Source organism: Rattus rattus, chromosome 1 (genome assembly GCF_011064425.1).
Source record: "Rattus rattus isolate New Zealand chromosome 1, Rrattus_CSIRO_v1, whole genome shotgun sequence".
NCBI lineage: Eukaryota > Metazoa > Chordata > Mammalia > Rodentia > Muridae > Rattus > Rattus rattus.
Genome location: NC_046154.1, coordinates 193,682,723 through 193,696,637, shown reverse-complemented (window position 1 = coordinate 193,696,637; position 13,915 = coordinate 193,682,723). Strand labels below are relative to the sequence as shown.

Genomic DNA, 13,915 nt, shown 5'->3' with positions numbered 1-13,915 from the left:
ACCCCTATCCCATCCCCCTCCCCTTCTTCTATGAGGGTGTTCCCCCTCCCCAACCACCCCACTTCCCACTTCCCACTTCCTGCCCAGGCATTCCCCTACACTGAGGCATTGAGCCTTGACAGGACCAAGGGCTTCTCCTTCCAATGATGCCCAACAAGGCCATCCTCTGCTACATATGCAGCTGGAGCCATGGGTCTGTCCATGTGTACTCTTTGGGTGGTGGTTTACTCCCTGTGAGCTCTGGTTGGTTGGTATTGTTGTTCTTATGGGGTTGCAAACCCCTTCAGCTCCTTCAGTCCTTTTCTGACTCCTCCAGTGGGGACCCCATTCTCAGTTCAATGGTTGGCTGCGAACATCTGCCTCTGTATTTATCATGCTCTGGCAACGCCTCTCAGGAGACATGTATATCAGGCTCCTGTCAGCATGTACCTCTTGGCATCAGCAATATTGTCTGAGTTTGGTGGCTGTATATTAGCTGGATCCCCAGGTAGGGCAGTCTCTGGAAGGCCTTTCCTATCTGCTCCAAACTTTATCTTCAGATTTCCTCCTGTGAATGTTTTTGTTTCCCCTTCTAAGGACTGAAGCATCCACACTTCTTCCTTCTTCTTGAGTTTCATGTGGTCTGTGCATTGTATCTTGGGTAATTCGAGCATTTGGGCTAATAGCCACTTATCAATGAGTGCATACCATGTGTATTTTTCTGTGATTGGGTTACCTCACTCAGGATGATATTTTCTAGTTCCATCCATTTGCCTATAAATTTCATGAAGTCATTGTTTTTGATAGCTGAGTAGTACCCCATTGTGTAGATGTACTACATTTTCTGTATCCATTCCTCTGTTGAAGGGCATCTGGGTTCTTTCCAGCTTCTGGCTATTATAAATAAGGCTGCTATGAACATAGTGGAGCATGTGTCTTTATTTATATGTTGGAGTATCATTTGGGTCTATGCCCAGGAGAGGTATAGCTGGATCCTCAGGCAGTTCAATGTCCAATTTTCTGAGGAACCTCCAGTCTGATTTCCAAAGTGGTTGTACCAGCTTTCAATCCCACCAACAATGAAGGAGTGTTCTTTCTCCACATCCTCGCCAGCATCTGTTGCCACCTGAGTTTTTGATCTTAGCCAATCTGAATGGTGTGAAGTGGAATCTCAGGGTTGTTTTGATTTGCACTTCTCTGATGACTAAGGATGTTGAACATTTCTTTAGGTGCTTCTCGGCCATTCGGTATTCCTCAGTTGAGAATTCTTTGTTATAAGAGTAGCTCTGTACCCCATTTTGAGTCTTAAGATGAGCTTTAAGTATGAAATCCAGACTTGATGTTACAGTGGTCTTCGTTCTCGGGTTAAGGCAGCCGGTCACTTTCTCCCCAAACCTGCAACAGCTATATGAAGTCTGAGTTGGTCTGCTCTTGGGTCAAGTCGGCCCAGCTGTCAGTCTCTGGACTTCTGAGACACAGATGGGAAAACCATAGATGGTGTACAACCTGTGAGAAACAGTAAGGAAATAGAGAAAGAAAAAAACAAACAATGAAATCTAATTCCACGGACCTTCACTTAAAACAGAAATTGATTGAGTTCTGCCCAAAGTGTCTGGTTGTTTCCTGTGCCAGGAACTACTGTGCAGGCCCAGCAGGAAGTGTGCTACAGAACTGGATCGCCTTACACCCTCCTTTTATGGTTCATTTCACTTATTTAATGCAATCTGAGAAACCACAAAAGGAGCAAGTCTGAAGAGGGAATAGGGGGTTTTTTTTGCCTTGTTTTGTTTTTAAGTTTCTTTGGATCGAAGCATTTGTTTTTACAAGGTGCTCAAAATCCCAGAGGACCAAGAGTTCTAAGTTGTCAGGTGAAGACATTTCTCTCTGTCACTTTGAAAGCAAGACACAAAGTCAAGTTTCGTCTGCTTCCTTTTCTGTCTTACCCGGCATCATTTTTAACATGAAGAATTACAACCATGCCCATGAACGGTCTAAACCATCTAGAATTCCATACAAGTTCCTCGTAGAGCATTTAATCTGAGAAAGAGCCCCTGACCTTGGCAGGTTATATATCTGCGATGGAAAAATCACCATTCATTTGTCAAGCAGGGGAATGAGTTCATTCTACTGTCTTGCTTGGAAACCTGTGAAGGGAACAGCTGGATTTCCTGCTCCTCACATGCTGTCTGTCTTCCCCTCCAGGGACCTCAGCATGAACAACATCAGTCAGCTACCCGCCAGTCTCCTGCATCGCCTCCGCTTCCTAGAAGAGTTGTAAGTATTGCTGCTGTCTGGATGTTTCCAGTCAATTCCTGCATTTGCCTCCCATACTTGCTGTGGGAATCAGATAAAAACAAATCAGGGAAGCTGTCCGCACCAACAACTCTGGCACATGAGGAAACACTTAAGGGGGGGGGGGTGGCTAGCTTATGATTCTGGAAATCAACTTATAAAAGAGTTTACCATGAGGCTACAACTTTCTAAGGTGAGACTGAGCCAAACAAATTAAAATTTTAAAGCAAAGGCTGTTTAAAAGAGCTGGACGGCTCTCTGGAAACAGTTAAACAGCAGGGTATTAAAAGTTTGAATACTGGTTCATGTTTATTAAAATAGCAAGTAAAGCCATAATGAAAACCAAGAACTGCCTCTTGGTTCAGCTTGCGACTGGGAGAATCGAGCCCACATTGTGTATCACCAAAACTTCTTGTCCTAATCACTTTTAATTACTCTTTCCCTACTTTTAAATTTAGCTTCCCTCAAGGCTTCAACAAAGAAAACATGAAATCCAGAGGACTTAAGAATGGGTTCTTCTAAACTCACTATTAAAATTTTTTAAAGGAGAAAGATAAAATTAGTTAACAATGTGCAGAGGAACCCTGATTAAGTCTAGTGATCACTTTCCAGAAGATGAAAAAGAACTGTACAAACCCAAAATCTGCATTTGCAAATTCATTTGATCCTCATACCCTGCTGAGTGATCGAGGCTCTGCACCATCATGGTCCCTGTGAGGGATGCTTGGCACCATCGGTTGGGTAAATCCTCTGATGGTTGATTAAAGGGATTGTGTCGGCAATGACCTCTTTTGAAAATGCGTCCCTTTTAAACCCCGAAGTCAGGGTCCAATTTGAGGAGTAATTTAAATCTTTGGTGAGCACCACATGATTCACCATGGGAGGTGGAATGTTGCATCCTAACCAAATTGCACAACAGTGATCATTTTTTTTTTTTTTTTTTTTTTTTTTTTTTTTTGTCTTTTTTTTTTCGGAGCTGGGGACCGAACCCAGGGCCTTGCGCTTCCCTAGGTAAGCGCTCTACCGCTGAGCTAAATCCCCAGCTGATCATTTCTTCAAGAGGATAATATTCTCAAATTCTCCACGCTGGGGCTTTATCTTTTTCATTTTAATGGTGTCATTGCTTCCAGAGCGTTATTGTCACTGCTCTTGTTCTTATTCCTAGGAAGAATATAACCAATTGATTATCATGTAGTGTGGTGGGCAATCAGAATAGTGATTCATATAGCAAGGTTTTTTTATAATTTAGAGAATATATTCAGTCTATGTCTAGACTTCTCTCTCTTCCTCTCTACACTCTGTCACGTTTACTTCCACAGCTGCAACTTAGCCTTCAAAGAAAAAAGCTAGGAGTATATCTTTCTTAGTCATGGTCTGTACATAATAAATAATAAAGTTCTGAAAAGTAACAAATGAAACACTTAAGAGGAGCTTCACACACTGTGTGTGTGTGTGTGTGTGTGTGTGTGTGTGTACATGTATGTAGTGGTTGCTCTAAGTAAATTTCAAACATCAGGACTGTTGGCTTAACTACAGCTCTCTTGTTCTCCTTGCCTTGCCCAATGAAGATACAAAATTTAACTCCCCGTGCCATTATATTTCTAAGATAAAAATTAAGTACCCTTTCCTCTTTTCTCTTAAATATCACAAGGGCACAATGCTTCCTTTCTCCCCCAACACATACTTCAACTTCACACCACAAACTGAATCAATAAATAACTCACTTCCTCCAAGGACTTTTAATAGAGCCCCGCCCCTCCTCTAGTGACTTAGTCCATTCAAAATAGCTCCTCTTTCTTCTTGAGGTAAATGTTAATTCTGTCTCAAGGGCAATTTGTCAAGAGATAGTTGAGAGGGGGAAGCGGACTAAGGAGAGAGGGAGGGAGATCACCATTCTAAAACGGGGCTTTAATGAATAATATCATACTTATCTCTCTGGAAGCCCCATCAAATACCTTGGTCATAGAACCAGAGAGTTCCAGAATTAAAGGTCACTCTTTAAAAACTATCCCATCCTCTTTGTCTGCTCTGGAATTCGATCTGCTGAGCTGACTGCATTGCTGAATTTAAGGCTAAGACTGAGACCCATGAGATGGCTCAGGAGAGAAAGGCATTTGACACCAATCCAATCACCAGACCCCAAATGGTGGAAGGAGAGAAACAACACCCCCAAACTTTCCTCTGACTGCTCCATACAAACATGTGAGCACACACAAACATACACACATTCACACACACATGCACATACACACACACAGACACATACTTGTACACACATACACATGCACACATAGGGTAAAGTTTACATAGATGGGTGGGTAGGTTGGAAAGATGTGGGAGGAGTTGGGGGAGGGTAAAACATGATCAGTATATATAATGAAACAAATTTTATTAAAAATTTTAAACTAAAAATAAAACAAAAGAAGCAACAAAGGCCAGACAGAGAGAGCCAAGGGCTTAAGTATTTATTTCGCTGTTGCAGAGGACCCAAGTTTGACTCCCAGGACCCACATCAGTATCCATCTGTAACTCCAGCTCCAGGAGACCCATTACCCTCCTCTGGTCTTCACAGTCGCCTTCAGTCATGTGCATACACCTCCACACAGACACACAATTGAAATAAAATGAAATGTTTTTATAATAAAAAGGAAAGAACTTAACAACAAATGCTGTTCCGGATGGATACAGAAGGAAATCCTTATACACTGCTGATGAGAAGGTAAACTGCTCCAGGCTCTGTGAAAATCAATGCGGAGATGATTTGCTGTATGACCCAACTCTACCACTCCAGGGTATTTACCATAGACTCTGAGTCAACATAACACAGAGCTGCACATCAGTGGGGTTTGCAGCATTGTTCACAATCGCCACAACTGACAGAGCTGGACAAGGAAAACATGGCAAGTAGAAACAATGGAATGTTTTTCAGCCACCAAGAGAAACAAAGTTATGTCATTCACAAGAAAACAGAAACAACTGGAGATAATCATATCAAGTCAATTAAGCCAGTCGCAGAGAGACAAATATATTCTTTCATTTTGTAGTCCTTGATTTTATATAGTTACATAAAACCGTGTATGTGTGTGTGTGTGTCTGTGTGTGTGTGTGTGTGTGTGTGTGTCTGTACCTGTGTGTATGTATATTTTATATTATATATATATATGTTATGTTTATATAAAACAACAACAGAAGTGAAATTGTCCACAGGAAGAAAGGGGACAAACAGGAATAAAAGGGATAAGAAAAGAGAGAGAGTGGAAGGGGTCACATATATGCTCAACATACAGTATGTGCCCACATGAAAATAAAACAATAAATTAAGTTAAAATTTTAAAATAATAATCTTAAAGCAAAAATAGTAGCTTACTTTCCACTAGTCAATGTGCTTGTTATAAATTATGCTACTCCATCACCCTAACTCATAGAGAAAGAAGAATCAATCCTGGTTAGCAGACAGGAAGACTGAGGCTGAGAGAGAAAAAGAGAGACTCAAGGTAACAAAGTTGGTTGGTGTCAGAGCTAAGAGCTTGGCTGGGGTCACTTCGAAGTGACTTTCAGAGCTGTGCTTGAAAGGGAGAGAGAGGATAAGAGAGGGATAAGAAGGGCTCTCCTGTGCTTCCTCATACTAACTGTAAGTACCAGTTACAGGACGCTTCCCAGTCAAACACCTGTGACTCGATTAAGGAAACAAGGGAGCTTCTGCGTACCCTTGCCTGCATCTGTCTGGGGGAAAGGAAATAGACTGAGCTGGGAGGCTAGGGCTCTGATCCAGGGGAGGGAGCATATACTCAGATGTTAATCCCATGGCCTTGCCCCTGAGAAGAATCATCACGATCTGGAAATGTGAAGTCTGACAATGTTCAGCAGACCCAAAACATTTGTTAGTACTATTATGTATAAAAAATAGACACTTAACACCGTGGTTTATGAAGTATTTTCCCTGAGCAGGCAGATTGCCATCTATGCTGGCTGGGTCTTTAGAAATCTGTACGTGTGTGACAGTGTGACACTGAAGGAGCTGTAGACAAGGTGGTAGCCTTCTACTCAGCTTACCCAGCCGAACGCTGTCTCCTTATAACCAAATAGACTGCTGTATATAGTATCGACAATAAAATCCCATCACAACAGTCTTTAAAAATCACTCTTAATAAACCCAAGTCACCATCTTTGCTCTAACTACCTAATACATCATTACATCATTTCCCTAGTGTACTTAGTTCACCCATCACTGAAGCTTAACAAAGGTACCGTAGTTGAAAACATAGTAAGGACACAATTGTAAGGCTATTCAAGGAGTTGATTTTTCTAAGTGTGTCTCTAGGTAACATGTCCCTCTGCGACAATACTATCATGGGAAATGATCTTAGTCTCTTGTTCTTGACATCCAGGGATAGCGAGGCTGTTCTGAGCTTTGGTGCATTCATTCCTTTGTTGTTGATTTATTCTAGTGACCAGGTATGCACAGGCCAACCATTCTGCTCAGGGTGATCTGCTAACTCTAAAAGGAGGTAAAGAAAGGAAGAGCCTTTTTCTTAATGTATAGATAGAGTCTATTTCCTTGCGAGAGGTGCACCGCACCCACATCCAGAAGCCCAGGGCACCCTGACCTGGCTATGCCAGTTGCTAGCATTGAACTTCACTGGGCCTTGGGTCATAAGTAGTGAAAGTCACCCCACTTATCCTCCGGGATGTGTCTGAGAACCAAATGGCAGGAATTGAAAGGATTTGTGCAGTCCTCGACTTACATTTTGAGTTGTCAGGAAACGCAAACACCCTTAAAGCTTTTCCTTTCTTGTTTCATGAGCCTGATTCTGCAGGAAAACCAGAAACCTGGGCTCTGTGGAGGAAAAGCTGGTCGCTGCTGTAACAGATAAAGTGAAGGATGCCAGATAGCTCTTTACCAAGTTTTGACATCTTGAACAATCGCTGCATTTGGCACCAATGTTTCTTCTTCCAGCTCCACTCACTCTGTTAAGGACTTCATGTTCTTCCTTTGTGGGCAAACAAAAGATTCTGCATTTGGCCTTCACCGTGTGGCTCAGAGTTCAGGAGCTAATGGCAGATGGTGTCCGTTGCTGGCATCTACAAGTTAGAGTAAACTTAGATTGGAATTCTGATTAGAGCGGCCCGTTGTTTCCCTTTTAAATATTCCCAAGTCTTTATTTCCAGCTTGCATCTTAAAAATCTTCCCAGATTTTAGTGCTATTGGAATCAAATTGTCGACTCACAAAGAAACATGAGAGTCTCTAGGGAGGTCTGCTTTTAAGTTACCATTGTTCCCTGGAACAGTTTGCCCGTATTATGGTTGGCTTTGAAGAACTTCTACATAAATAGGAGATATCTATCATTACCAATGAAGTTTGGAACAAGACATACCACGAAAGCATAATCCATACTTGCTATTTTTACTCCCTCGACATGTGACTGGAAATGACGAGAACCATCCTGCCCGTCTTTTAAGATTCTTCTTTAAGGAAGAGCCTTAGTAGACTATATACATTTTGCTTGTCATGTGAAAATACCATGACCCATGAACAGTCTTCATGCCCTTAGGCCCTAGCACGTCTTTAGTCTCTTATTCACATAGAGCTGACAATTGCTTTTCAAATTCTACCAGCCGGAACTCCCAGTATGATTTTATGCCAATGATTTCGGTTCTCTTCCGAATAAAAACCCACCTAGCTAGATAGATGCCCTTAGGTATCATGTACTGTGTGTATCTTGTTGCCAATTAGAACACTTTCTTAAAGGAGTTTTTTCCTCTGTCTCTCCTTCTATATCCCTATAACAGGCCCTTATCCTCAACTCCTATAAAATATAAATGCCCACACAATTTCTCCATTTAATCTTATCATTTTTTTTCTTAGTGCTTCTTACGTCTACCATTCAGTATGTGGAGAGGACTTGGGTGTGGTTGCAGCACCCACATGAAAGACTTCCACCTTTAACTTCAGTTCCAGCACCTTCTTCTGACCCGCATGGGCTCTGCGTACACATGGTGCACTTAGATACATGCATAGAAAGCACTCATACATAAAAACAATAAAAATACATGGAGAGAGAAACCTCATAGAGCCTCACCTCTAGGAGAAGCACTAGAGACAACTAAAGAATACTGAAAGCAGGAGAGACGCCAACAGGGATGAGTCCTTAATTGCCATCCAATACCAAGTGGCCATCCCCGAAATCATACACACAGGAGCAACACTGAACTCAACAGGGGTGTATACATCTCTGTGGATATACACATGATAATGACGACTTAGGAAAAGTGGCCACGAACTTGAGAGGGAAGTGGGGATCTGTGAGAGGCACTGGAAGGACAAAGGCGAATGGGGAAATAATACCATTAAAATTTAATTTAAAAAATAATAAATAAACCTAAAAAGAGAAAGGTGACATCTAAATTCTGACTGGGAGTTGGGAGAAGCTGGTCCTACAGCTAAGATAGAGCATTTCAGAGTGAGGAACAATGAAAGCAGAGACCCTGAGAGCCCTGAGATTGCAGAGTGTGAGGTGTTTGTGGAAGTAGAGGGACAGAGAGCATTAGAGAGGTGTGAGGGTGAAGGAGCAAAGGCCGGATCCTGAAGGTTCTGTCAGGCTGGGGGTGGAATTCAGTAGGAGGGGTGGGAAGCCATTGGAGGGATACATGCATACAGCTAGTAAATCAATATGACTTTTGAAAAAGATGCATCTGATTTCTGTTTGAAAAAAGCAGACTAAGGCTGGGGAGATGGCTAGATGTTTAAGAGCACTGACTGCTCTTCCAGAGGTCCTGAGTTCAATTCCCAGCAACCACACAGTGGCTCACAACCATCTGTAATAGGATCTGGTGCCCTCTTCTGGTGTGTCTGAAGATGGTGACAGTGTGCTCAGATACATAAAATAAATCTTAAAAAAAAAAAAAAAAAAGACTAAAGAATTATGGAAGCCGAAATACTCATTAGGAAACCATTAATTAGGGTGGGTAAAAAATCCAAGAGTATTTGTCATGTACAGATGACATTCAAATTTCTTAGACAGATTTTTTTTGTTGGCTTGGTTTTGATTGGCAGGTTCTGGGTACTGGTTCCCCGGACAGCATCATTTGAACAATCTCACTATTTACTCCCCATCGAAATTTATTTTTTGTGCTTCAGGAAATGCAAAGTCGTGTGCCCTCCCCAGCTAGTAGTCAGAAACTCTGCAGCCTGAGCTCAGGGAGTGTCCTGTAGTGTGCTCTGCCAATGATAGCATTCGAAGACCCATTACTGTCAGTCGGTGTTTCTGGAGATGTCAGAACCCCCTGGAGTTCCTCACACATTTCTGGGTCCCATTACAGACGTTCTTCAGACAGACAGACAGAGGGTGTCGGGGTAGGAAGAGAACATCAAGAACATGTGTATAGGAGATTCTCAGGTGATGAAGAATCTGCTTAGCTTCAGTCACACTATGCTAGGGCATATTTAAATGCCACCTCCACTTACTGTCCTCTCAGTACTCTGAAATTCAGTGTGTTCAGAACCAGAATAACCCATAACCACATCCCTAGGAAGCCCTTTCTTCTGCCTGGCCTGCTTTTGACCAGCAATGGCATTAGCTAAGTCTCTGAGGCCCACTTTGCCACCTGGAAGAGGAGAAAATTGGTGTCTTCTGAAAATTACAATAATTAACTAGCTCCATAAATGCCTAGCATTTATGAATTGCTTAGTTAAAAGAAAATGAAAGGTAGCTCCTGTGTATATGTCCACAACACATTGTACAACAGCTTACTGAAAGGACTCCACATTTCTGAATTTCCATCCTGTTTGTAATACAAAGGAAAAATTCTTGGATTGTTTCTACTCTGGCTACACAATAGCTAACCATCTCAGAATCATCGTGCCAAAAAGGAAGTAACTATAGTCAGTTATATTTAGAAACATGATCAATTATCTTGATTGATTGATTGATTGATTGATTGACTGACTGATGATAAATATCTTTGAGTTTCCCAGTTCTGTGCAGGCAATATGATTCCTTGACCTTGAGCATCAAGACCACATATCAAAGGGCAGAAAATGAAGCTTCACGGGCAGTACTGGATGGAATGTATCTGTGGATTGGGAGCAGTACTGGATGGAATGTATCTGTGGATTGAGGACACTAAGGCAGATTTCACAGAGGTCTTTATGCTCATTAAAGATCCCAGTCCAGAGATTTTAGGCTTCAACAATTCTTAGCCTATGAACCCTTTGGAAATCTTTTGGCTGGTTCTGACCAAGTTAATGTCCTTAGCTAACTGAGCTGATGGACTGGTTGTCACAGCTTTTCAGCACAGTGAGGTATTCAGACATACTAGGGAAGGCATGCTGTTCTTTCCCGGTGGTAAATCAGTTGACACGGTGTTGTCATCCTTATAAGTAAGATGGCTGTGTTGCCCACAGCAAATGTGACCAAAGGTGCACACAGAAGCACCTGCAGAAATCTCACACTTAAATGATACATTGAGAGTAATTACTCAGGTAAGTTATAGCCAGAAGAAGACAAATAAAAGCAGAAGCAGTAAAGAACCCCTTCCCATCAGTAGAAAAGAAATCAGAAAGAAGGAAGGGCACCATAATACTGGAGATATTACATGTCACCCAGATCTTCAGGATGGGAACACTACTTAATCCTGATGTCAGCACTCTTCAAATTTCTAGAGCAAAGTAGCATTTATTTGTAAGGTTCTGTGCCCGATAGGTCTCACAGGCTTTTAAAACTTGGAAAACTAATTTCTGTGGACTGGCAAAAATTTCTTAGTCTTCCTATTGAATTGTAAGGTTTGTCATAGTCAGGTCCCTTCTGCTCTGATTGCTTGAGTGGCCTGGCTGGTGTACATTCCATATCCCGCAGAAAACACCAGAATATAATAGGTCTACATCAAAACTTCCAAGCCAAGTAGGGCTACCTACCGAGAGAGAACCTTACTTGAAAAGACCCTTGTGGAAGAATACCATTTTCTTCTCCTTTTTTGCTCCTTAGTTAGGGAAGTGAAGGCAGAGAAGTGATTTTCAAAGAAAAATGTTTTCACAGCAAGTTAATGAGAAGAAAAACAACCAAAAGGGGAAAGGGGGAAAAACCTGACTAAATTAGAAGCCATGGAGTTCGTGGAAGAGCCAGCCAGCCATGATCCTTGCTTAGATCTAAAAGCACAGTGTGGTCTATGAGCCTATCTCTAGCAGGGGTTCCCAGCATAGGCATTTCCAAAGAGACCCAAGTAGAGAGCACTCACGGTCTAATGCCCTGTTCACCCTCAGAGCCCAGTCCATGGGATACTCAGAACACTCCTTGTCTTTCAAGGGCAACGTACAGGGCAGGAAAAAAAAATCAGACTTCCCTTTTATAAAATAAAGCACAGATCGTCCGCCACCAAAAGGGTCCATATTATTTTAAATTTTCAACTTACTTTAGAGACTCAATGATATTTATACATTCTGAAAGATGTTTCAGATTATTATTTCAATAGCAAATCATCTCTGTTAGGGGGAGGAGAGGTGCACCAATAGTCTCTTGCAACCTAATGTTCTTTTAGTCTTTCTGTGCAACTTAAATAAAGAAAGCAAATGTTGTTGAAATAACGCATTTCACACACGGTGCAGTGTCATTTGGGATAATTTTTCTATTATAATAAAAGATATGAAAATGTTTAAGTTCTACCTTATTTTAGAAACAGGAATGATGAAAGAGAGGTTTTTATAAAATAGTGATGTTTTAGAAACAGAGTTTTAAAGAACAGCTTTCAGCCAAATGGCATTCGGGTCTCTAAGATTGAAATATTAGTCCAATCATCACAAGGGGAGGAAAGATTTGTGTGTGGTTCTTACTGTTTACATACTGTGTACACATTTGAAAGTCTGAGGAGGGTTCCCCTCCCCTGCAGTTTAGAGGTATTTAAGTTTTAAGTTACTTAAGTCACCCCCACATGATAAAGAAATAAAAAGAGAATTATTTCCAAAAGTTGTTATTGTCAGTAGGACAGACCTGCCATTGAGCAAGCCACAGAACAGCTAATGGCACAACGTGACATTTGTTTTGGAGCAGACTTCCCTGATAGCAGGTCAGTGGCCCACAGAGTAGTTCTTCGTACACACTCTGAGGCATTTGAAGTCTCTATGCAGAGAATAAGAGAAATAAATAGGGGTTGGGGATTTAGCTCAGTGGTAGAGTGTTTGCCTAGCAAGCGCAAGGCCCTGGGTTCAGTCTCCAGCTCCAAAAAAAAAAAAAGAAAAAAAAAGAGAGAGAGAAATAAATAAATAAATAACATGAAGTAAGTTGCAGGAAACATAACCCAAAGATGTTCACCCCAATGAATTAAGCTGACTAGAATACAACTTTTTAAAAAATAGTTTTTAAAGATTTATTTTTTTAATGTGTGTGAGTACACTGTCACTCTCTTCAGACACACCAGAAGAGGGCATCAGATCCCATTGCAGATGGCTGTGAGCCACCATGTGGTTGCTGGGAATTGAACTCAGGATCTCTGTTAGACTGGTCAGTGCTCTTAATCGCTGAGCTATCTATTTCTCCAGCCCCCAAAAAAGAATTTTTTTATTACAGTATAATTTGATCATGTTTTCCCCTACCTCATCTCCCAGATCTCACACCTCTCCACCCAGGGCTCTGGAAATCATGAAGAAGAAGCAGTGGAAAGAGTGTGAGAACCAGAGGGGCTATGCCCTCCCACCCATCCAACTCCATGCCTTCTTCCTCTCTTCAGAAAACAGAAAAAAAAAAACAGACAAAAAGAAACAGACAAAAAAATTCAAAGCACTAAGAAACATACACATGGACACAAGAGAGAGAGAGAGAGAGAGAGAGAGAGAGAGAGAGAGAGAGAGAGATAAAAAGAGCATAAAACACAAAAAGTAGAAAGCCTAACAGAAAGTAAATAAACAAGTAAGATTTTTTTAAGTGCCCAAACAAAACATTATGAGACAAAACATCTCCAAAAATACCACTGAGTTCATTCTGTGTAGCCATCTAAAGCTGAGAATAGAACTCCTTTAATTGTGGATTGCATACTCTATGGGAGAGAATTAATGTTTTTTTGTAAGAACTTGTCAGTTGGAGACAGTTTCTGGGTTAGGGATGGGGATTCAGGATCAGTTTGCCTCTCAGTGCTGGGACCCCATCTGACTTAGACCTGCACTGGCTCTGTGCATGCTGCCTCAGTCTCTTGTGAGTTCTTCTGTAGGCCACCTCGACTGTGTTTAGCACATCTTGTTTCCCTGGTGTCCGCCATCCCATTGAGGACCAAGTGGTTCAGGTCTCTCACCCTCGGCACATGGTCCAGTTGTAAGTCTATGTATTTGTTCCCATTGACTGCAGGAGGAAGATTCTCTAATGCTGACTGAGTGAGACACTGACCTATGAGTATAGCGGAATGTCATTAGGGGTCATTTTATTGTTGTGTTCCTTTAGCAGAATAGTGGTATTTAGTTTTCTCCTGGGTCCATGAGCTTTCTTGTATCAGGTTCTTGGCCATCTGAACAGTGTCAGGCATGAGCTCTGTTTCATGGAGTAGAACATAAATACAACCAGAGAGTGGTTGGTTACACCCATAACTTTTGTGCCACTGTTGTCTAAGCACATCCTGATGACAGGTCACCGTTGTTGATCAAAGAGTTTGTCGCTGGGTTAT

At 41.7% G+C, this 13,915-nt stretch overlaps 1 protein-coding gene across 1 annotated transcript in view; it reads left to right on the top strand.

The window, feature by feature from the left end:
• The first annotated feature begins 2,191 nt into the window (after positions 1–2,191).
• The window catches only part of Lgr5 (leucine rich repeat containing G protein-coupled receptor 5), a 67,226-nt gene continuing 55,502 nt past the window's right edge, over positions 2,192–13,915 (top strand). The window contains 1 exon segment of the mRNA XM_032919135.1: positions 2,192–2,253. Within this exon segment, the coding sequence (XP_032775026.1) occupies positions 2,192–2,253 (62 nt within the window).